Source organism: Nelumbo nucifera, chromosome 2 (assembly GCF_055504915.1).
Source record: "Nelumbo nucifera cultivar China Antique chromosome 2, China Antique-T2T, whole genome shotgun sequence".
In the NCBI taxonomy this organism is placed as follows: domain Eukaryota; kingdom Viridiplantae; phylum Streptophyta; class Magnoliopsida; order Proteales; family Nelumbonaceae; genus Nelumbo; species Nelumbo nucifera.
This window is the reverse complement of record NC_142650.1, coordinates 14,439,327-14,463,918: the sequence shown is the minus strand read 5'-3', so window position 1 is coordinate 14,463,918 and position 24,592 is coordinate 14,439,327. Positions and strand designations below refer to the sequence as shown.

The 24,592-nt window shown below is 35.8% G+C and overlaps 1 protein-coding gene across 1 annotated transcript; it reads left to right on the top strand.

The window, feature by feature from the left end:
• The first annotated feature begins 15,700 nt into the window (after positions 1–15,700).
• On the top strand, positions 15,701–17,732 carry LOC104597144 (glycerol-3-phosphate acyltransferase 5-like). Its single transcript, XM_010258557.3, has 2 exons — positions 15,701–16,387; positions 16,502–17,732. The coding sequence occupies exons 1-2, from the start codon at positions 15,752–15,754 to the stop codon at positions 17,414–17,416; spliced, it is 1,551 nt and encodes a 516-aa protein (XP_010256859.1). The 5' UTR covers positions 15,701–15,751; the 3' UTR covers positions 17,417–17,732.
• Positions 17,733–24,592: the final 6,860 nt, after the last annotated feature.

Here is a 24,592-nt window from a genome sequence, read left to right as displayed (position 1 = left end):
GATCTAACGGACAGTTTATTATATTAACTAGGGAACAATGAACAATTGGAAGTTTGAAAAACTAAAGTACAGATCTGGATATAAGGATGGAATTTATTGGTTAACTAGAGTAGAGTAAATAGGGTAGAGAATGAAAATGCTAGCTCTATAAGAAAAAAACAAGACTGAAAATAATGGGCCAAGTTATGCTCATTGTTCAATTAACATGGCTTTAAAAATCAATTCGAAAATAGAACCACTTTGACCATCAAATTTAATTCAAAAATAGAACCACTTTGACCATCAGATTTTGAGTCAAATGGTCTGACTGTCCAGTCCAAACCTTAATCAGATGGTTTGGGATCCAAAATCAGACCTAAAGTCATGACCGATTCTCGAGTCAACTGGTCAAACCATCCAGTGTTGAAAACCATGATTAGAAATCATGAATCAGCCTTCAGCATAAATAATCCTCAAGCTTCTTACAGAAAATTATATGCATGCTAAAACATAATTGGAGGGGGAGAACAAGCGTACGTATCAATTTAATTATAATAATCAAAAGAATAAATTTTTGGCCCCCGCATGAAATGTTAGTTAGCCCCATAACAGTATTCGGAAGACTATCAATTGATATACTCTATTATGTTATATTTTACTGAATCAATTACATCAGTTTTAGTTTTGAGATTTTGTCCCGATTAATAATTTAGGTCGGTTGTGAATCTTATTTGTTTTGAATAAATAATTTTGTTAATAATCTATAAAGGTTTTTTAAATTTTTATAACTTTTTATTATATTTTATGTCTAAAAGGGCACATTTACGAGCTAATATTTTATTTTTTTATTACTTTATGTATATATAAATACTTCATTTATTAACCTATAATTAATTTACAAATTTACTATAATGTTTACTAAGGGTCAGTTTGGTTCAAGGGAATAGGAATCAGAATGGTTTAATCCCATTCTGGATGTTTGATTAAACGGAATGGGATTCCCCTATACGGGAAATGCTCATTCCCGACCCCACCCCAAGGAATGCCATTCCTATGTTGTGTTTCATGCTATAAAAGTGTCATACACACACACACACGCAATGATACACGACATTCCCCCACATGGCTATATGTGGCAAGTATTAACTCTACGTGGTAAGTATTTGTAGTTGCAAAGAGCTGGTGGTATTGGACCCTGTATAGCCAACGGTTATTCTCCCCATTTGGAGTTAATACTTACCACGCGGTACTTGCTACGAGACAAGATGGGCCCCACTTAATAGACACCTCTTAATAGAATTTCTTTATGCATTTTTCTTCAAATGGTGTTTCTGCACTTTTTCTGTAAGATTTCTACATTTTTTTGCAATTCCTGCAAATTTTGAGTATTTTCATGCAATTTTCTGAATTTTTTATAAAATTATTGTAATTTCTGCAATTATTTGTATTTTCATGCATTTTCTGCTTTTTTATTTTTATTAGGAGCAAAATTGAAAATCATGGCTAATTCCGATTCCAGCCTATTAATGAACCAAACAGCATAAATCAGAATTCGATTCGGATTCCAATTCCGATCGTGAACCAAACGGGCCCTAAAGTTATATCATGAAAAATCAAGTTTTAATTTGTTATCTATATGTTTATGTCTATTAGTATAATTATATATGAGACCGGATTATTAATCGAGACTATTCTGGATTAATAATTTTGTCGCAATTAGTAATCGGTTGAAGACCCTGTTTTTGACCCAAACCCAACCCATTAACAGAACTCATTGCTAAATGAAGTTAGTAACGTGATAACCCAGAGAGAACTCGGTTGACAGCCAAGGCTGTAAAACTCGAACAGACCAAGTTTTATCTATCCTTAATGAGAGGTATCTTCAGATAAAGAGGTGACAGTAATTGTCGTAAATAAAGAGTTGACATTCAACGATGCTTGTTGGAAGAAAACTCTAAAAAGTGGTTGTCAATACCGTCAACAAGAAAGCTGTCTTGTGGGGTATGTGGGTGGACTCTTCTAAGGATAGTAGATGAATCTTCCTACTTTTAAATAACAGGCAAGGATGCTTGTTGCAGCACCTATACTGAGGAAATTGTCGATTATTGGTTATATATGTAAATTGCTTTAAAGTTTTCCTGTGAGAATTTATTCGAAAATAATTGAAGGGTTTTGCAATTATATCCCTGTGTTTTATTAAATTTGCATTAATATCCTGATTACTTTGGCAAAAGATCAAATTTTGATATCACCACACCTGAAATATACAAAACAATCCTAATCAAGTAATGCCATGGGGGTTGGAAATTGGAATGGTTTTTAGTAATAACATGGTAAAGGTGGCAACAAGGTTTAAAAAACTGGACCAGATATGGAACCGTTTTGGTTGGGGATTGGTTTCTGAGTTGAATGCCCGGTTCAAATGGATGGTCCATTCTAATTTAAAAAATAATTAAAATAAAAATGGTCAAAACTGTTGTTTAGATCGATGATTTAACTGCCAGAATCAGCAGGTTGCTTATCAAATCGAATATTTTTGGCCTAAGAATGATTTTAGGGTAAAACTGAACCGAATATCTAGCTGGTTCCCGGGTCAACCGGTCCAACCATCCAATCCGTTCCGATTTTCAAAACCATGATTGACAAGCTTTGGGGGCCCGGAATGACTTGAAGAGGTTCGGCACATATGAGAGCATTTTGAATGAATCATTTTCATAGGCAAGGTGGAAAGGAATAAGTCTTGAGTGGGAATAAAAAACAAGTTGCCATGAAAAGTGACTTGATAATATTGCAAGTAGACAAGGCCATGAAAACGATATTTCTTTAATTGCTGAAAGACATCTACTACCGTGATCCATCTAACCATCTACATCTTTACAGTGTATTTTAATGCAGAACACGGCCTTCACAATACACTCCTTGATCCTAATCTATGAAACGACTAATGGTGGATGGGTAGTCACAAGAAACATCAATATGTTTTTATTCTCTAACACGTTTCTTCATGCGAAAGTTTATCAGGAATGAAACGTAAACAAGTAAAGACTCACATACAGTCATACCTTGTGTTGAAATTAAACACTTGGTCGAATAGGCTCTGCTAACATCTCAAAAACCTATTCAACTTAAAACCTTAAACTGTAAGGTGTGATCTTTGAATACGTTTTTATTTTATTCTCTAATTGCAACTCTGCAAGTGATTTGTTTCAAGTTGTTATTTTTTTCTATACTATAATGCTATGTTGGTTTCCCTACCTCTCCTTACTTTTTCCTTCAAACCAAACATACCCTAAAGGTGGGCTTGTTGTGTAATTATTTTATCTTCAAATTCAGCCTATTCAGCTCTGGCATCTTGTAGTTGAGGAGTTGCTTGCTAAAAGAAGGAAAATGAAATATAAAAAAAGGAGCACTAGGAATCAATTGGTTTAACTAATTTGATTCCAATGAAATAGCTAGTGTGACTCACGTGTCATGTTTCGGTAAGTATGTGGTGGAGAAAGAAAGAGCTTATACCCATGCGGTGAGAGTTCCACAGCTGAATGAGGTATAATATATATACTAGCTGAGATCTGTGCGATGTACAGAAACACCTGAAAATTCAATATGATGATAGAAAGGATTAAATTGAAATGAAAATTTGGCCTGCATCAGCCATCCCGGTGAGGAGATAAGGAAGACAACAAAAAGAATTTATCACTACTTAGAAATACAACAAAACCACAAACACCAAAGAAAATATAATCATAAAATTGGCAAAACCCTAAAATTTTCATTCCATGAGGTGAGAACAACCCTTTTTCCTTAAATAAAATTGCTAAAATGATACTGGACAGATCTATTAAGGCAAAATTGGAATTGTTGTAGTTGTTCAAAACAAACAATATAACAGGTTTTCTTTAAATATCTCTCTATTTGGGTTCTCCATTATGAAGTAGTGTTAATTGCATATTAAAAATGATTAGGAGGAAACCACTTAGTACATCACATAGTAATCATTAAAATATTATCCAAAACCAATGAAAAGAAAGAAACCCATACATGCCAAAAAAAAAAAAAAAATGAAAAGTGAGATAAATACGACTCAAAAGAATTTTATTGATATTTAAGAGAAAGTAAAGGATTACAGGCACACCAATAAGATTGTTAACCCCGATTAACAACAACATAATATGAGAATACAATAATGGACAATATTGCAGTAAATTACATCATTTAGCCCCAATACATTCTTTCCCTTACAGTCCCTTGTTCATGACAACATTGTAATTTCAACAATTCTCCGAAAAAGTGTTAAATTCCCTTGCAGCTCCAATACATTTTTCCTTTACTTGAATAACTTCACTGATGAAATCAACCTTCAAAACATCAGGAGTAATATCAGCACCAAGAGAAAGATAATTCCTTGTACAAAGATAATACAAACTGTTAAAATTTTTAAGGATCCTTTAAACCTGAAAGAGAGAGAAAAAAAAAAAACATATTCACAGCTTTTAACCACTATACAAAGACAAACAGATACAACACAATCATATATCCTACCAAACAATTACACAAATTCAAAGTCATGGCTATATGACAAAAAAACGAAGAACACTAAAAAGATACCCAAAATAATGTGGCCTTTTGTCTATTTTTCAATTCATTTTGTGAAAATCACGACATAGCTCTCTCTCTCATCAATGGCCACTATGGGCTGAAACGATAATGAAATGGGCTTTAGTGGGCCAAATTGGAGAGGACAGGTTTACTAAGCAAAATGAATGGAATCGGTTTGACTGCTCTAAACTGAGTTAACTGGTTGAATCACTTTTGTTAACGTGAGTGTTATTCAATACAGAACCAGTCATAGAGTGGATTTCTATAATCATGAACACAGAGAGACGATCATGATGCAGGGTCTGGTGTGAGACACCCACTCAATTCAGAACTTCAAAAGGCCACAAGTTACGAGTCCGGATCTGCTCCTCGCATATCGCTTCTCATACCGATTTCACAGCATATACCAATCATCAATGTTTTAAAAAACGACCCAGAACTAGAACCGTACTGGCCACCAGTTTCCGGGTTGATGGCCATCGGTAGCCTTTCACATCTCTCTCATTCTCACACACTCAAAACATTTTTTCTATTGTATTTATATGCATCTTACCCTAATATTCCAATCTAATTGGTAAGATAACATATCACCAGTTACAATATTTAAAACGTCTGAACCATTTGACCCAGACGGTTGAACTGCTGACCCAAAAACCGATGGCCAGAATGATTCCGTTTCCATGTCAATTTTTAAAACCTTGCTCAAGGGCAAATGTTGGTGCACATCTCTACCTCTAGACGAAGTGGGAACACGTGGCAAACACTAGACAAAGTCAACCACACCACTATGGTCAACGCCAACTCCTCAAGTTCCTCAGGTAGAACCATAGAATGTACAATGCACACCCCTCAACCGATGCTGGGAGAACTTCCGTTTCTTTGCTTTTTAATTTTTAAATATTAAAAAGATAAAAAACAAGAAAAAACCTTTTCTCCTTCACTAATGGTTATGACTTATGAGGACGATTTCTCTTATGCTCTCTTTCTACAGTAGAGGAGAAACAGAGTAAAATCTGTTTCTAATATGCAACAAAAGGCAAACAACAAAATTTGTTGTTTATTTACAGCATTGCATATTTCCTTTCTTCGTTTACCTCTACAAGAGGAGAAACAATGAGATTGTCACGGATATCTTTCTGTGCAAAACACATTGAAACAGGGCGTCTCTTCTGGTGGAAACAAAATCTAGCTTGAACTTTTTAAGCAACCACAATAGTCGATTGCAGTGCTCCAAAACGATAGAGAAGATAAACTCCCAAACTTGTCTAAATCATCGTTGTTGTGTCTTGAATAGACTGTAGGCATCTCCTTCTTCCCATTCCGCTTTTTTTTTTTAACGCTTTCAACTAGTCCTCTTTGCAAAAAGCCTTCTCATAGCAAAAATAGAGAACATGGGCTAGAATTTTTAACAAAGAATTGACTTTTTAAAAGGAAATGACGGTAAACCCCTTGAAGAAGAAGAGGGTTTTCTAATTTTTAAATGTATTTTAATATTTAAAAGTAAGGAAACAATACAAGCGGATGTTCTCTCACATCCTTAACTAGTTATAGGAATTTAATTGTGCGATGCTGATATGGCACATTATGTTAGGAAGTACAGGAAAATGTGCAGATTGGGATGTAAAGGAGATCCGGACTCTTCAGACTTACGGCAGCTAACCACATTCGAAGCTGACGTGTGCCCCACTCGTGAGGGCCAAGGAGCACACAATCGCACTTCCCAACTAGTATTCAAGGCAATGATGCCCAAGGTGGCATTCTTCTTTAAACTCTCCCACTTTAGAACTCCTTGAGTCCTAGTCCTTGTGCCTTGTTGTTCACTTGCTTTTCTTCTTCCTCAACTATGACTATAGCTTGTCTTAACTGATTTGTTCTACTATTGATGTGGAATGAATCCTACGGTACTTTGGAGAAGAAGGGGTTAAAGAGACGTTAATAATGGTGCATGGCACCAAATACCAAAAAAAAGTGTTTCTCACGTCAACCACCTCCGAGCCTCTGATCTTTTGTGTATAGGTCGTTGGATAACTCAATTTGTGTAGCTCAACAACAAATTAATTTGTTGATTGTCCACCTCAACTCGGACAACATCATGAGGGATTCTGGCAAGTAGGATTTGATGGTTGTTGTTGTTGGTAAGCCAGTCCCAAAGTGCAATACATCCACCAACAAGAACGCGGGGCAATCAACCAAATGCTCAATCACTTCTTGATGTTGGGAAAATTCGACAAGTGGGTGGAATCGATCTTGTCTTCCTCAAGGCACTTGGAACTTGGTGTTAGAGAAACCACATCAGTCCCTCACAAGACTGCCCCCCACAACGTCCCACAGTACATCTCTGCCGTGTATTAGAAACATCTTCATATCATTCCTAGTATTATTATTGGAAGATGTTTCCAATACACGGTGGGGATGTGCTGTGGGACATTGTGGAGGACTGATTTGAACTCGGTGTTAGATGCTTGGAATTTTGTTGTTGGCAAATCCCTAACATTTTTTAATTAATAGTATATTTTGAAAAATAAATTTACTTAAAAATAATTTTTTAAATATAAACAACGTTTTAAATATATTTTGATAAATATAATATGTATAATAATATTTATAATTGGGGTTTTAGGTAGGGCAGGGTAGGAACTTCACACCCCATACCCGATCCGTCCCCATTTGGGGATTCCTATTAATCCCAGTCCTGTCCCCACCCACCAAGGCAATCTCCATGCCAGGATGGGGATGGAAAAATTGCCATTCCTATCTATTGATGTTGTTACGAGTGAATAGTCGTGTTTCTCTTTTTATCTTTGGTGGTAGCAATCTGATCTAATTAGAATGAAAGAAGTTGGTGTACTGCCACGAGTGTAGTATTAAGGCTGAGAGGATCTATCCATGGAGAGGCGATTGAGACTATTTCTGCAAACCCGACTCAATCTAACTTGAAAAAACAGGGTTAAGGTCTCATATTTAGACTTTAGTTACCTGAATGTGAATTGGACAAAAGGGGGGTAGCATGTCGCCCCAAAGGTCCATGACCCCCTCCCCCTTAACCCTGGTGGCAGTGGGGTTTGGTCTTAAATTTCTACTATAAACAGTCACAGAATATACCAACTGAGCCATAAAACAGTAGTTGATATGGTTATCATCATGCCTCTAAATATGGTGGCATTGGATCATGATTGCAGGTTCGTGGTAAGGAGGTAAGGCCAATAGACTCCATATACACTCTGCTCTGTCCCTCTAAATTTTCTAGTAACGCGTATTATGTAATATCAAATAAAAAAACACTTGTTTAGGCTGTGTTTAGTTGCTGTATATATCTATTTGACCTGATGCAAAATTATGGTAATGTAAATGACTTGGGTGTAGATTCTGATTTATTTTTGTTTCAAATTTTACTTTATTTTGTTTGACTACAAGTAAAATAAGATTTGAAGCAGAATAAAGTAAAACCCAAATCAAAATTAAACCAAAGCTTGGAGTCTTTTCATTTGTACTAGTGCAAATAAAATTACACTGCAACCAAACACAACCTTAGGTTCAAACAAGTACTGCAACATTATTCATAAAACAAAAGCATTGCAACAGATTCGGACTATTAGGCTATGTTTGGCTTGAAGGAAAAGGTTGGAAACATATGCAAAATTTGTAAAGGTTTCTCTTTCTTTTCTTACTTTTTCCTTCAAATCAAAAACAGCCTTAGAGAAATTGAAAAAACATTTCAGCTCTCACCCGCATAATGGGTATGGGCTTGGACCCGAACAAGGCTAAGGAAGCGGGGAACATGAATCCGGAGGTCTCCTAGCTTGACACAAAACCTTTCCATTCCAAGGAAGAAGATTAATAAAGCAATAGGACATTTACACACAGACACGTTAGATGAGTAGTCACTAGTCAGAGTAGAGCCACTTTGCAGGATAGGCCCCACACCGAAAAGTTTTGTTTGGTGAAAAGCCCAGAATGCCCAATTTTAATTCCCTATGTTTTGCAAAGCTAATTTTAATATGTTGTTCAAAGTGGTTTCGTCAATACAGTTCATTCAAAGCTGAATCCCTTATAAATGGAGATCGGCTTCCATTAGGGCAAACCTGTGCCTATACCGATCTAATAGTCTTTCTAAACTTTGCATTGGGAATATCTTCCCTTGAAATAAAATACATCAGTACAGAGATATTTTCAGTAAAAACTGTTCGAATGGATTTTTCCCTGACTGAAGTTGAACTCGAATATATGAATGAATAGAGTGCACCCCATAGACTCCCAAATCCCAAGTCCCAACTGCCAACCAACCCATGTTAAATAGGCTGGTTGAGACTCCTCTGGGCTGAATATTGTCAATCCAGTACAAGGGCTAATGGTTCCACCACCCACCATGACCAAGGTCCCCAATAAATTCGACTTTTTCCTTTTCTTTCTTATCATTCAATGTAGGCCGATTGGATTCGGGTATGCAATTCCTGACCCGATTTATTTTCACCCAACCCAAATCCAATTGACAGCTTGCCACCAGGTCACCATTACCTTATAATCCATTTTTGGCAGATCATAGCGAGACAAATATATTGTAATATTGTATGTACAATTAAACAAATGATGCCAAATTGCCAAGCAATATATATACTTTAAAAAGCACGAATGGCCTGGAACTTTTATCCCTTTATATTTAAATTTATTGATAAAAAGTGAGGGCAAATAGGATAATTGGTTATTGAAATTAAATGAGTTGAAAATAAGTAAGTTTATGATATTCAATGCATTCAATTCTCTTTCAATAAATCTAATATTTAATTATTAACTTGCATTCATGTCCAATGAATCTTATATTTAAGTCATTTTTGTTTCTTCTCATCATTAATTTCTATATTTAAATCTATACTTAACAAATTAATAATTCCAATAATATAAAAGCTTATACTTTTAAAATCTACGTAGACAAAATAGAGTTTTCATCAAGGTGGTGGTAAGAAATTAAACCATTTTGGGTCAAATGGGTTAATCCATGTTGTCACAATTAAATAATAAAATGAAAAATAGATAAAAGAAAAAAAAATAGAAATTAAAAAAATTGAAAACATTTTTAACATACATATTAAACAATAATAAGTATGATAAATAAGAAATGTTTTTATTAATGATGGAAATTGAATATAAAATTTAAAACCAATTGGAAAAAAAAATATTTTCCTATTCTCTCTAATTAAATCCTATATTTAAGATATCTTTTTCTCATCATTAAATTCTTGTAATTAAATCCACAATATCAATTTTAATAGTACAAAAATAAATATTTTGAAAAGTAATTTGAAAACAAAACCATTTTCTTCCCTCCCGGTGGTGGGCAAGCAATTTCATTATTTGGGGTCAAATGGATTAATAAATAATTCTATAATTAAATAATAAAAATTTTAAATAAATAAGTATGAAATGTAAGAAGTATTTTTATTAATGATGTAAATGGAACGCCAAATTTAAAATCTACCTAAAAATAAAATCGCGTCATAGTCAAATAATAAAATTTTTAAAAATTAAAAATACAAAGAATCACAAAAGTAAAAAAAGATAGAGAAAAATTTGGGCACATATCTAATGTTATATATTTATAAAAAAATAAAATATTGGGTACATCTCTAATATTATTCATTCATTATATTGAACAAAAATAAGTATTATACATAATTTTTTTTTCAATGATGGAAATGTAATACAAAATTTAATGTCAAACTAGAAATCGAACTATTTTTCTTTTTGGGTGGTGGGTTAGTGATTTGAGTCAAATGATATCATAGACCAACAAAAATTAAGTGTGATAAGTAAAAATTATTTATATAATGTATATAAAATATATAATTTAAAGGAAAAACTATAGTCAAATCCGGTTATGCATTTAAAATTAGGTTGTAGGCTGGTTCAGAAACCAACAAAACTCTAACAATTGGTTTTACATTTCAAATTATAAAAACCCCCCACCTTGTCATCAAAGGCTTATGTGGTTGTTGACAACATGGGACTCTTAATCCATGTTGGACACAAAAAAAGCCTATACCGAAAATAGGTTTTCAGTTTCTATCACGCTCCATCTGTCTATTGATCTCCCTCCCTTCTCTCTCACTCTCGTAGTCATCTCTCGATCTCCTACTCTCTCAACTTTGGTATATAGCCAAACCAAAACTCGGTTTTTCCCCATTCTCTCTCTCAATCTCTCTCATTCTTCTTCCTCACTCTCCCTTTCGGTTAATATCTCCTCCCTCAATCTCTGTCGTTCTCTCTTAGTCTTTTTCCCGCTACCTCTCTCATTCTTTTTTTTATTTTTTTTACATATTTTTATAATATTAATCAAACTGTAAAGAATTAAAGGGACCAACCACTTGTACAATCAAGCTATAAATTTCTATCAAGTTGGTGTAAATTTCATAGCCAAGAGTTTCTTGTGAACTTCTATCAAATTGGTGTAATCATTTTTGAACTATACCAAGTTGGTCTCATGTTATTTTATACAAGTTGATTAATACCATATAAGTGTGTAAGAAAAAAAAAAGAACAAGAGAAGGAGTGTGAGAAACTGAGGGAAAACGATAGAAATTATGAGAGAATGAGAGATTGACCGAGAAAGAGAATAGAGGAGATTGAGGGAGAATGATAGGTAGAGAGAGAATGAGAGAAATTGATAGAGAGAACCTAAATCTAGAAACTGAAAATGATTTTTATTTATTTTCAAATCACACGGTCGTTGAAGAGAGAGAGAGAGAGAGAGAGAGAGGGAGGGAGGGAGGGAGGGAGGGAGAGAAACTAAAAACCATTTTCTTATTTTCCGATCACCCAACATTAAAGGGCAATTTAAGTATAAGCTTTTTGTTGTGTTCAATATGGATTAAAAGTCCCATGTTGGCAATAGCCACATAAGTTTTCAATGACATGACATGGGTTTTTTATAATTTGAAATGTAGAGCTAATCGTCAGAGTTTTGTTGATTTCTAGAATAACTTCTTATAGCCTAATTTTAAATGTATAGCCGGTTCTGACTATAATTTTCCCTAATTTAAAATTAATCCGAAAGCAAAGATATTTTCTTATATATATGGTGGGTCAATGATCCAACTTTTCTAAAAAACCCATGATTTCATAATTGAGTAATAAATATTTAAAAAAGATAGAACACCAAAATTGAAAATGTACAGAATTTTGTCAAAACCATTTGAGAATATTTCTAATGTTATCTATTCATCATATTAGATAAAAATAATTGTTAAAATAAATTTATTTTTATTTACGATAGAAAGGGCACACAAAATATAATAATAATAATAATAATTGTTATTTGGTACAAGCATTTAAGTTTATTTTTAATCATATTGTTACTTTTGTTAAATTTCAATTTCTATCTTAACTATGATATATCTATAATTCAAGTAATTAATATGAAGAAAAATTTCTCACGTATAACACATGTGCTTCTATGAAAAACTTTACAATAGTTAGTTGGCCTACCTCTTTTTCCTCCATAACTATGGTTAGGTCATACCTAGGCATCAACTTTTGTAGAATTACTAATTACTCCTAATCAACTAGACCTGTTCATGGGCCGGAACGGGCTTTGTATATGTATCAAGAGTATACACTCTGGCCCGAGCCCGAGCCCGAGCCCGACCAGAAATTTGAAAACAGTTTTATTTTTTTTTTACTCAATAAAAAGTGTTTTATTTATATTAAAAACCTTGAAAACTCAAAAATAATAAACATCTCACTATTACTTGGAAAAAAAGAGAAGAAGAACAAGGAAAAATATTGTATATATATTTTTTATTAAATAAAATATATTTTTATTATTTAATATATTGTATGAAGTCAGACTCAAACTCAGGCTCGGGCCGAGCTGTTTTGAGAAAGACCAAGCCTGATCCGAAAATAATCGGGCCCAGTGCTTTAAGCCCAAACCCAAACCCGTAGGCCTAAAATTATAACCAAGCCTGACTTAATAACGGACTAGGCCAAGCTGGCCCAACCCATCGGGCTACCCTGCCCATGAACAGGTCAATACTCAACTATGTTTCTTAAGTGGGAGAATGGAAACCGTACCCACATTTGGCTGAGGACTACAATATAATGCCATATATATAGCTAGAACACAAAACAAATAACCATGCTCATCTATACAATTAAGTTAATTTTCGCCCACTTGAATGAGAGATGTGGACATCTATCTATGGATGCGCCAAATAATTAATTCCCGGCCGGACTCCTTTGGTACAAGGATGTTGTCAAAAATTTAAATCCAAATAGTGGTGCCAAACTGCCAACTAGCAAAAGTTGTAATATGCTGCCTATACATATGGCTTCGCTTCATCAAGCCTATTGCCTAGCTAGGCTTTTGCCATAAAATATCTGTCTTAGCAGGCTTGCTGTGGATTTAGGGCACGACGATTGGGTTCAACGGTGTCAATGGACCAGTTTTGGATTGGACCCCGTCCAGTCCAAAATCAATTTGGATGGATTGGATGGACCAACAAGACATATTGAATTGAATTAATTCGATCCAAAGTATTTATTAAATTGGATTGGACCTGCTCCCTCCTTAATAAATTTATATTGGATTGAGTTGGATTAAGCCAATATCTGATCTATTAATATAAGATAAAATATATGTATCAATGGACCAAATTTGGGTTGAAACCAATCTAAATCAAATTGAATTTAAACAAATTGAACGATCCAGACATTGAATTGAACCGGTCCAAAATGGTCCAAAACATTCTTTGGATTGGATTGGACCTGATACATATATAATGGACTCACATTGCACTGGATCGGATTGGACCAAATCCAGTCCAATTGACACCCCTAATGGGGTTCATAGCTTCTTACACATATAACCAAGAGAAGTTAGTTTGGCGGAGCTGTGACTTGGCACAAATTAATAAGCACAGCTATCTCTACAAAAGTCGTCTGGACCAGGGCAGAACTTGGAATTAATATTAAACGGGGCTTAAAGCATGAAACTAAAAGCGATCGACCTTCACTTTTACCTAAAATAAAAGAAAGAGCAGAGAGGTTGGTCAAGATAAAATGCTCTCTTGAAATCTAGTCTCTCCATGGATCTGTATGCCCTGCAACAGGCTTTAATTTTCTTGCCTAAACGTCCCTGCTAAACTGAATTATACCGAGAGAGAACACAAGTCGATGACGATGACGATGACGACCCTTGTGAGGTGAAGAAAATTGTTGAGCAACCAGCCAACCACAAAACAAATTTCAATTTTCAAACCTACCTTTTAAGTCTTAAGAATATATTCCAAATATTCAAGCTTAGCTGTGAGTCGTGACCACCAATTTTCAGCTTTTAAATTACCACGAAAACCGTGCAAGCTACTTCAAATTTCCGACACGGAATCGGAAACACCATGTCCAGGTTTATTACGTACATTGAAAGAGCAACTACTGCACCTACTGTATCTGTAGGAAGCTTTTTTCTCATCTACCATGCTAATTATATTCTATTATCAATTGTTTTCCTATATATATCTTGACCATATTGTATCCTCCACCTTGCACTCAATCTAGCTCTCTTGTCCAAATTGTATGTAATTAACACGAAGACCCGGCCTAGTCATTAATATAATCCACATTTGACAGACTTTATTAGGCATATTTGAACAGGGCAAATCTGGCTTCAGAAATAGATGAAGAACCACAGATATGTCTTGAACCATTCAATTCAGTTATAGGCAACAGAGTATAGGCACTACTACAGACAACGGACTTCACAATGAGAATCTGTCAGGTTGGGTTGGCTATGCCAACATTCCATCCACTGAAAACCCATTTTAGATTTGGATGACCAACTAGCTAGTAACTACTCGATCAAAAAACTATTATCAGGACAGGAAGAAGATGCACTGAAGATGAAGAGATATGGCGAGAGAGATATGTTAGTTCATTGAACTGGCCGGCCGGGCCGGCCTATAGAAGATTGAAGTTCTAAGTGAAAATTATTTTCTTCCACTAGGTGTTTACAAGTTGTTAATAATGCCTTGACACTGCCTCGGGGCTTTCCTCTTTTGTTTGAAGGCAGTCAAGTTAAATGTGTGTAAAGCTAATTTCTTTTAACATATTTAAGGTCTATGATATGGAACTCTTCAAGTGGTGGATTCACTCATCCAGAGCATTCAGAGTCACAAGAGATAAGCTTTAATTTTGCCTTGGCATATCCTGAATAAAATTCTAACTAAAATATCTATTAATTATATTCTGTGTTAATATATTATCAAACACGATCTGATCATGTATTAATGAATGAATAAGCTCATGTGGTTATCAGATGCTTGATGACATGGAAGAAAAGAAGCGACTAAATTGTAGTTTGGACGGCCAGAGGTCGTCATGGACTACTGATCATCAATGTATAAGCCGAAGAAATCTGTTAAATCTTAACGTGAAATACAGTCAACAGTTGATGGAAAGCCCTCTGGGCTGCAATTGTACACACCTAGTTTGTGTTTCAACTTCCTACGCTTGTTTCTCAGAAAAAGAGAAAGAGAAAAAGAAAGGAAACATAAAAAAAGGAATATATAGAAGAGATCGATTTTCAGAATTATATAACTTGTTTCAACTGGCGGGGGATGGATTGGCTTGATGAACGATTGTTAATCTACAACTGATTACTGAAGCAGCTTCAGTAGAGTACTCGAATCAAAACAGTGTATCTAGCTAGACGGACAGCACGAAAGCACAGTAGCCGACGGAAGCTAGCTTTGAAGCGACGAACAATCCAGAAGAGTCCAGACTATGTGGACTGCTGCAAGAATAACGTGAATATGTCTGAGCTTCGTCTCGTGTGTGAGTCCCCCAGCTACCAGCTAGCGAGTAGCGTCGACGTAAACACACACAAAAAAGTATAAAACCCCATCTACATACATAGATATATACATACGAGTCGTCAGAAACCAAAGGCGGGGAGTTTAGTTTTAGGTGGACGACTGGAAACACAGAAGTGCTGAGTTTGACTCATGACTCATGACTCATCTTCCGTGGCGTGTAATTCTTTCCATTTCATTTGGTGCTTACCTTTAGAAAAATAAAAAAAAATGGAGGTAGTTGTGAACCGATAAACTGCCTATAACTCTTGCTCAATTTCGCAGAACGAACCAAGCAAAAGCAACTTTTTACAACCCCTATAAGTCACTGTTCGATGAACAGGGAGCAGCAACAAACTCCAACGCAAGAGCCTGCCCTGACAATGGAAGACCAGGAGGAGCCTCGACGAACACCAATGGAGAGTTGTGTTGTATCAGAATTCGAAGGCACTCTCTTGAAGGACCCAGACCCCTTCTCCTACTTCATGCTAGTCGCCTTCGAGGCGTCCGGTGGCTTGATTCGTTTTACTCTTTTGCTCATGGTCTGGCCTCTGCATCGCTTGCTACACATGCTGGGGATGGGGGATGCGGCTCTCAAGCTCACCATCTTTGTGGCCGTCGCCGGTGCTCGGGCATCTGAGATAGAGTCTGTGGCACGTGCAGTGCTGCCCAAGTTTTACATGGATGATCTGGATACCGACGCTTGGAGGATCTTTAGCTCCTATGAAAAGAAGGTTGTGGTGACTAAGAGCCCCAGAGTGATGGTGGAGAGTTTTGTTAAAGGGCACTTACGTGCCACTGAAGTTCTCGGAAGTGAGCTCGAGGTAAATCGATTTGGATTTGCCACTGGATTTGTTAGAGATGATATGGGTTCAATCTCCAACCGTATTAATGTGTTGTTCAACGGCGAACAGCCCACCGCTGGGTTAGGTCGATGTGTGTCTAGTTTATCCATCCTTTCTCTCTGCAAGGTGAGTGATCATTTCCAACCCCACCTAGCTAGCTAGAAATTAAACCCTAAATATGTACAGGTAGTTTAAGTTACCGCTAATTAAGCACTAGGTAAACACTGGCTTTGTGTGCAGGAACAAATCCACCCACCATTCGCTTTGAAGCAAATTAACCAGCAGGACGAACGTCCGGAACCGGTCATATTCCACGACGGCCGGCTAATCAAGCGTCCAACGCCATTGATGGCCCTTGTCATCCTTCTGTGGCTTCCATTAGGCATCGTACTTGCGTTCATAAGAATCGTAATCGGGTTGGTTCTTCCTCTGTGGGCTATCCCCTACGTTGCTCGACCACTTGGAGGCGACTTGATAGTAAGGGGCAGACCACCACCCCCGGTGTCGCGATCCAACAGTGGCGTTCTGTTTGTGTGCACACACCGCACCCTAATGGACCCGGTTGTTCTTGCCACGGCTCTTGGACGCAGGATCCCCGCAGTTACGTACTCCCTGTCGAGGGTATCGGAGATACTATCGCCGATACCGACCGTTCGTTTAACAAGAATCCGGGACGTGGACGCGGAGAAGATAAAGCGAGAGCTGGCCAAAGGGGACCTTGCAGTGTGCCCGGAGGGGACAACGTGCCGAGAACCATTCCTGTTGAGATTCAGTGCACTATTCGCAGAGTTGACGGACCGGATAGTCCCGGTTGCGTTGAACCATAGGGTTGGGTTGTTTCATGCAACCACGGCAAGGGGTTGGAAAGCGTTGGACCCCATATTTTTCTTCATGAACCCTCGCCCCATTTATGAGGTTACCTTCTTGGGGCAGTTACCGGTGGACGAGACGTGCTCGGCCGGTAAAAGCCCACATGAGGTGGCAAATGAAGTGCAGAGGATGTTAGCCACGACGCTTGGATTTGAGTGCACCAATTTTACGAGGAAAGACAAGTACAGATTGCTTGCCGGGAACGATGGTACGGTATCTAATTACACGCCATTACTGGAGCGTGTGAAGAAGGTTGTGGGCACTTTTAAGCCCTTTCCACACTGATAACATGCATGGCATAGCATATACATAATATATCATCAGTAATTAATACTGCCTCTGCCACTATTATTGGGATTCTGGCTTCTGTTCTGTTTTCCCGATTTTTAAAATTTTTTAAATCCCATTTGATGGTTTTTTAATCTTATTATTAATTCTAATTATGCATGCATATTGTATAGATAGGGGATTGCCGATTGCGTGGGGTTTGGATTCTTTTCAATATTGTTTTGGTAATTAAATTTGTTGTAATTAAGGAGAGACAAGTCTATGTATAATTAGTTAAATCAGTATTTTAATTAATTTGGTTACATTTTGGTAATTGGCATTCTTCTTGCCGTCAGTATGATGAGATCGGCTCCGGTCAGTGCATTGTCTGTTCGAACAACTTTTACAGTAACATCTTAGGGAGATAAGTTTAATGAAAGACACTCTAATGGTTGTTCCAAGTGGCTTTGCACCAATATACCCAAATTTTCAAAATTCGGCCTGCAGAAACTCCATAATTTCGCACATCTAAAAGCCTCTAAACTACCTCTTTAAAAACTGGAATGAAGCCATCTCGTTGCACCATGATTTCCTAAGCACAGTTTTGCTCATTAGGGAGTTTAATTTCTGCCAATATATATGATTTTGCTATTTTAAAGCAGAACATGTTTGAAGAACCGACCCAGAAGTGGAACCATTTTTTTCTTCCGGGTCCTGGGTCTGCCGCTCAACGGTTCAGTTGAACACATCAACTAGTGACATCATAAATATAATAACTTAAAATTATAAAAATATTTAAAATGTATAAAATACAAAAAAATGTTAAAAAGTAGAAATTTTGCAAAGAAAGTGCAATACATAAATCTATTCAATACTTAAATTTAACAATTAAGAAGTTTAGAAGCAGAAATTTGCAGAAAATAAAAAAAAAAAATCCGGAAAAGTACTGCTGACTCCTTTTGTCGTCTCCAAACTAATGTTTTAAAAATCGACGCAAATGCCAAACCGTCTTTGCCTTTGGATCACAAGTCACCAATTCGACCGGTTGGGTCAAAAGGTTCAGACCATGCCACGTCATCATATATGTATTAAGTGTGTATATGTGTGTGTAAATATATATTTTATCAATAAATAATGTATAAATATATTTTAGATATGTAGCAAGGCAAAGCGTCAATGTCATTTGAGGCCAAAAAAGGGGTTTTTTTTTATGAAAATATATAGCAAGGCAAAGCGTCAATGTCATTTTGGAACGCATAGATCTTGAAAAGTTACAAAAAATAAAAAAAATAACCCCAATCTAACATCAGAGTGTAAAATTATGGCCTCCGAAAATTTGCATACATTGAATTTGCAACTCGCAACCCAATGACCGAGTCGAATGGGTCAATGGTTGACCCAATCAGGCCGAACGGTTCTTGACCAAGTCAACCATCTTTGATTATCTAACAGGTCTTAATTGAATAGGACCCGAAATCTTGACCTTCGACTGATTGGATCAATGGCAAGTTGAAAACATTGATCCAAACTCCAAAGCATCAATTTCAAAATGACCGTTTTTATAGCAATTTTCAGAAATTCAAACCCATGAATGATTCTTATTTATAAGAATAATAAAAAAACATCAGAACAGTTCTCGTAAGGCAAGATAGAATGAGAATTAACAGCCAAAAAAAAAATAAAGAAAGAAAATGTAGAAATAGAACTTATGAAAACTAAGAGTATGTAAGTGAGAATAAAATCACAAAAGAATTTTGGATTTTTCGATTAGAGGTAAGAGGATATGGCTAGGTAACCAAAGAAAGTGAAACCCCCCATCATTTATTCCCTCTATATCTCTCTCAGTTCATGTTGAAAGAAAAAGAAATGAAAGTAATAGACAAAAAAGTAGAAATTGGAGGAGAGAAATATTTGCTCTCTCTCAAAACGACAAAAACCCTTTGTATCTTAATTTGCAATAAAGATCTCCTGTACTTTTACTTTGTGACAAATACCCCTTAACCATTAAGCCAAATAACAGAAAGTGTTAAATTACCAAAATAGCCCACTAAACTTTTTCTTTCTTTTTTTTTGCCATTTTTTTTCTTAAAACCTAATTATCGAAAACACATTTGATTGTCACCTGAAAAGTAACAACAAAATCTAACTTTAAGACCGTTGATAGGAAAACAAAAGAGAATCCATGATGTATCTTCAATCTCTCCATATTCTCTAGCACAAGAAGCAATACTCCCTCCCTCCCTCTCTCTCTCTCTAGTATTGTTCTTTTTGTATGATAACATATCTCCAAATTCTCATTTTCTTCATTTGGGTGCTTGTCTGTAATGAGAGATGGCTTCTTGTGTTAGCAAATACGCCATACAAGTGAACGACTCTTCTTGCGGAGGTAGTTCAACGCAGGGTTGTTGTCCTCTAGTATCATTGATCCCTTTGATCCAAAATGCAGATGCAGTCACTTGTATCGACAAGATATCCTGCCAGATGCCCAGTTCTCTCTAGTATCACGAATAGAACATTTCTCAGGCAACCCACTGTATTCAACCAAAGAGCAATTCTGGAATAGTGAAATGTCTCACGACATTTTGATCAGATGTAGCGGAGAAGAGGGGTTGAAGCATCTGGTGCTATCGGTTTGTATCAATAAGAAGAAGGTCATTCGAGCGAAGAGGTTGCAATGGAATTTCAGGGGAAACCAGACCATGTTTGTTGTAATGGAATGTCAGCAAAGAAGGTTCCTCTTCTTTCAACTTTGGACAAATTGATCCAAGATATAAACTCAATGTGCATGTGTGTTTCTTAAGCATAATTCTGAGTTGAGATTATGCGTGTGGCTTCTGTGTTACTAGTTTAGATTATGCATGTGGCTTCTATGTTTTGGTTGATTTCTGGTTGTTTGCATCCCAAATTTAGTTAGTGTTTTTCAAAACTATTGAAGGGCGGAAAGAGCATAATTGGACGTCCATTCATGATAAGTTTAAGCCCAAAAGTCCAATATCAGTAGTAGGGAATACTTACTTCTAACTTTTTTTTGTTGCAGAGTTTGGAGTGCATGATTATTTTTTATGTCGTCAAAGGCATGAGTCATTTCTTGGATCCTACGTGCTGTCCTCTTTAGATTCTCAGTACGTTTATGAACCGGGTTCCTAATGGTTCTTGCTTTATGTTTTACGGTTTTAGTGTGGTGATGGGTATCTATGGCGGTTTGGTCCAAGATATCTTTTTCACCATTCAAATAAATAAGAAAAAGGTAATTTAAGGATTTAAAAAAAATAAAAATATTTTTTTAAAGATAACTGACGGAATATTAACGGAGGGGGGTCTTTGTCTAATGGCTAAAGTTTAGAGGGGTCTTTGTTGCAAATTAAAGTATAGGGGGGTCTTTGTCACTAACCCCATAATACAGGGGATGTCTTTATAATTTACCCAAAAAAAAAGACAATTCAACAGGTTGTTGTTGACATTTTCAACGTTTTTTTTCTTAAAAGATGGCTCATAAATTAATGGGATGAACGATTCAATCGTCCAGGTCAACGAAGGTTTACAACATTGTTGTCAAATTAGATGTATGCATGGTTTGTCTTTATTATCAAAATTTTCACTTAAAGATGCAAAATCAGCACTTTTACTATCAAATGCAAGTCATCATCGTGGTGCTTTTGTTTCCAAATCAGTTTGGAAGGAGTGCAAATACAAAATTTTGTACTACACATTTCCATTTGTACTCCTTCCAAGCTGAACTTTTAGGATAATCAATAATTAATGTGAATATGCTTTTAAACGTAAAGATTGATGTGTAATTAACATTTCTATGATTAAAGTTAAAAAAAAAAAGGCATCTCGCCAAATCCAAACTTATGTACCAGAAAGTCAGGGGATGGTGCCGAATAATTGCAATAGAATAAGCAAAAGAGTCCTGTGGTTGTTATAATGAAATTTGAGATATTAAAATTTCATATCATTACAACGGTATCAGAACCAGATACGGAACAGAGCTTTTTCATTCCACGGGCCCTAAGCCCCTATACATGACTATAAATTAAATTGATCGATTGAATTGGGACATAAATAGGGCTGCAAATGGAATCTGATTGTCTGAATTTGAATCCTTTGTGATCTGATATAATCCCATTTGATTTGATTAAAATATATATATGCTCATATAATGTAAGATTTATATTGTATCTTAATTTGAGTGATGCGGTTTTCACTAAATGGTCATAAGTTTAATTTTCAACTCCTTCTATATATTCAAATGAGATTGAAGGTGTTATAGTTTCAAAATAACTTCCTCTAACTAGGTCTAATGTAGTTGATTGCGATGTTGATGGCCTTCCGTGCCGCCCACGCTTCAACAAGGTTTATCATAGTGCACCCAATACAACAAGCCTTAGTTTCAAGAACATTACCTTGGTAATTCCTAACAATACATCCAATAGCGCATCTGCCACCATTAATTTCTACAAGTGGCATCAAAGTTAATCTTGAAACAATCAGGTTTAGGAATGGACCAACCCTTATTGGTGGACTGATCTTCGTTCAACACATTAATCTTAATCTCATTCCAATTAATCATACCTATGTTAACAATTAGATGGGGAGTAATAGACTTATTATTAAAACATTTATCATTCCTGTTCTTCCCACATAATATACATGCAATAGTTTCCACCATTGATTAATAGAGGTATCACTATCTGAAACTTGCCCCAAATGATCACAATTAACAAATAAGTGATGGACACTTTCGTCCTCACCACAAAGATCACAAGACGGATTTATGATTAAACCCCTGACAATAAGCTTGTTTTTTAGTGGGCAACTTTACATTTAGAGAGTCTGGATATCCTGCACGACCTATCAGAGTGATACACGTCAACATCCTGCGGATTAAAAAATTTATACATGAGAAGCATGAAATACCACCACACGGTTAATAGTTTAACACTAAAACATGCTCTGTTTAAAGGTTCTCTTTAAAAACACATGAAAATAAAAGAGAAATAGCGATGAAGATATAAATCTGTGTTTTCTTAGAGGGTTTCCCCTAAGGCGATCTTGTCAATAGTTTAGAAGCTTATGATAGATAACTACAGTTTTGATCTTAAAAGCATGATCAAGCTACTGAGCTAGTAAAGGGGAGAAGAAGAAGAAAATGGAAAGCATGGCAAGAGAAAAGAGCATCGAGAGAGAGAGAGAGAGAGAGATGATTGTTTATTAGCTACAATGATGGCAGTGATTGGAATGGAAACTTCTCATCCCTTCCTTTCTCTCTCTGGTTTGATCATCAACAACGAAGAAAGAGAGGAGACCCATCTCTCTCTCTATTTTGGGCATAATTTTTTCTGGAATATTTTTGGAGAAAGTTATGGCCGGTTTAAAGTAGTTAGACAATTGCCCCGAGGCCTTGGCAAAATTGTCTAAAATATCTTTAATTTAAAATATATATATTAATTGATGATTTAACAAAAATTATACAATCATCGACAAATTAGAGAATGGGAACTGAGGGACCTCCTCTAGAGGCTTCATAACCAATGAAGGATGATTGCATTAGTTGAATTAAATAGAGAGATACCCTAACCATGAGTCCGTCATGCATATGGTTCACAATATGGCGCTCCGATATGTTATCCATAGTGCAATTCAAAGTTTCACACCCATGTAATAAAATGTTCAGAAATTACACTACAAACAAATGTTCATAAATTTTTTTTTTTAATATTTTCATTGTATAGATTCCAATACCAAATATTGCTAGAATCAACATATTGTGTAATAAAAGGCATTGTTACCCTGTACTTTGTATTAGTTTCACTTTAATACCCAAACTTCAAAATGTGTCATTAGTGCTAACCGAGAATTTACACAGAAGAAGATGTCGTTGAACCGTCATCCTTGTAATCCTTTTTTCAATTGTTTGATCCATAATGAAGGAGGGTTTATACAACTGTTGTTGTCATAGAAGACAAATAACTCTTATCATTGCTTGGAAAGACAAATAAAGTAAAATGGTCTCAAAAATATTAAAAATGATAATTTTGGCATTTAGAGAAATAATTCCAATGTCGTCATATGCAAATACAAAAAAATTGTCCACGTCTCTCTTTCTCTAGGGTCTTACACATTTTTCTCCTTTCCTGTTTCCATCCTAATTTTTTGTGACATTGAATATTTGTATTTGCTGGTTTAACACAACAGAGGCCATTATAGATTTATCAGTTCCAAGGGGTGTTTGGCCATGTAACAAGTCAGCAGAGCCATACCCACCAAAAATGTTTATCATAACCTGCAAGCCCGAGTAACCTCACCTTCAACACCCAACAAAAGCTTCCTACATCTCAACGGTGGACCACCGGTGAACTCGACACACCCACTACTAAACCGTCTAATGCTTCTTCTTCATGTTCAGCATGTGGTCTCTCACTAATGTCCCCATTAACTTCCCCCATGGAAGACGAGCTCCTATAACCGGTCAAACAGGCCATGGAGAGTCGAGAAGACGATGACGAATAAATGTTGGAGGACGATGAGTTCATTATCCCAGATATGGTGATAAAGAGTATGACGACTTCTTTATGGGCTTAGAAAAAATCGCATGGGACACACCAATACCAATTTTTCCTCCACAACTTCTTCAAAGATTGCTTTTTTATTTTATTTTATTTTTAGGTAAGACCATTTTGGTTCAAAATACTTGATTTTTTAACATATCAATAATTTACTATCTTATTATTACTTTTACTAAAGTTATATTATCAGAAAATGAAGTTTGAAATTGTTATTTACATATATAATAATCAGGTCAGACCTAACTGTCCTGATTATTAATTCCGAATTTTCTACAAGATGTCATAAATGAGGCCCAACCCGTTGACAATCCTGTTTGGAAAAAGATAATAATTAATTTATATTTTCTATGTGTTCATCTTTTATTGTTACATAAAACAACATCCTATATTTTTGCATATTTTACAATGTTTTCATCATGTATATAATCTTTATAACATTTTCATACAATGTTTTCAACATTTTTCAATATCTTTCCTCTATTTAGATAACCAATATTATCATCAACACAATTACACAAACAATATAAAAATTACCCACACCACCCCACAAGACACTACGGCCATGCATCAAAAACATCTCTCCATGAATGAAAGACAACACAGAAGCATGAAATTTGTTTCCATA

What these genes read in the sequence shown, in the direction of transcription:
- LOC104597144 (XM_010258557.3), top strand. Translation starts at nt 15,752, where the DNA reads ATGAACAGGGAGCAGCAACAAACTCCAACGCAAGAGCCTGCCCTGACA. An exon ending in CCATCCTTTCTCTCTGCAAG is followed by an intron (nt 16,388 to 16,501) that starts GTGAGTGATCAT and finishes CTTTGTGTGCAG; the next exon opens with GAACAAATCCACCCACCATT.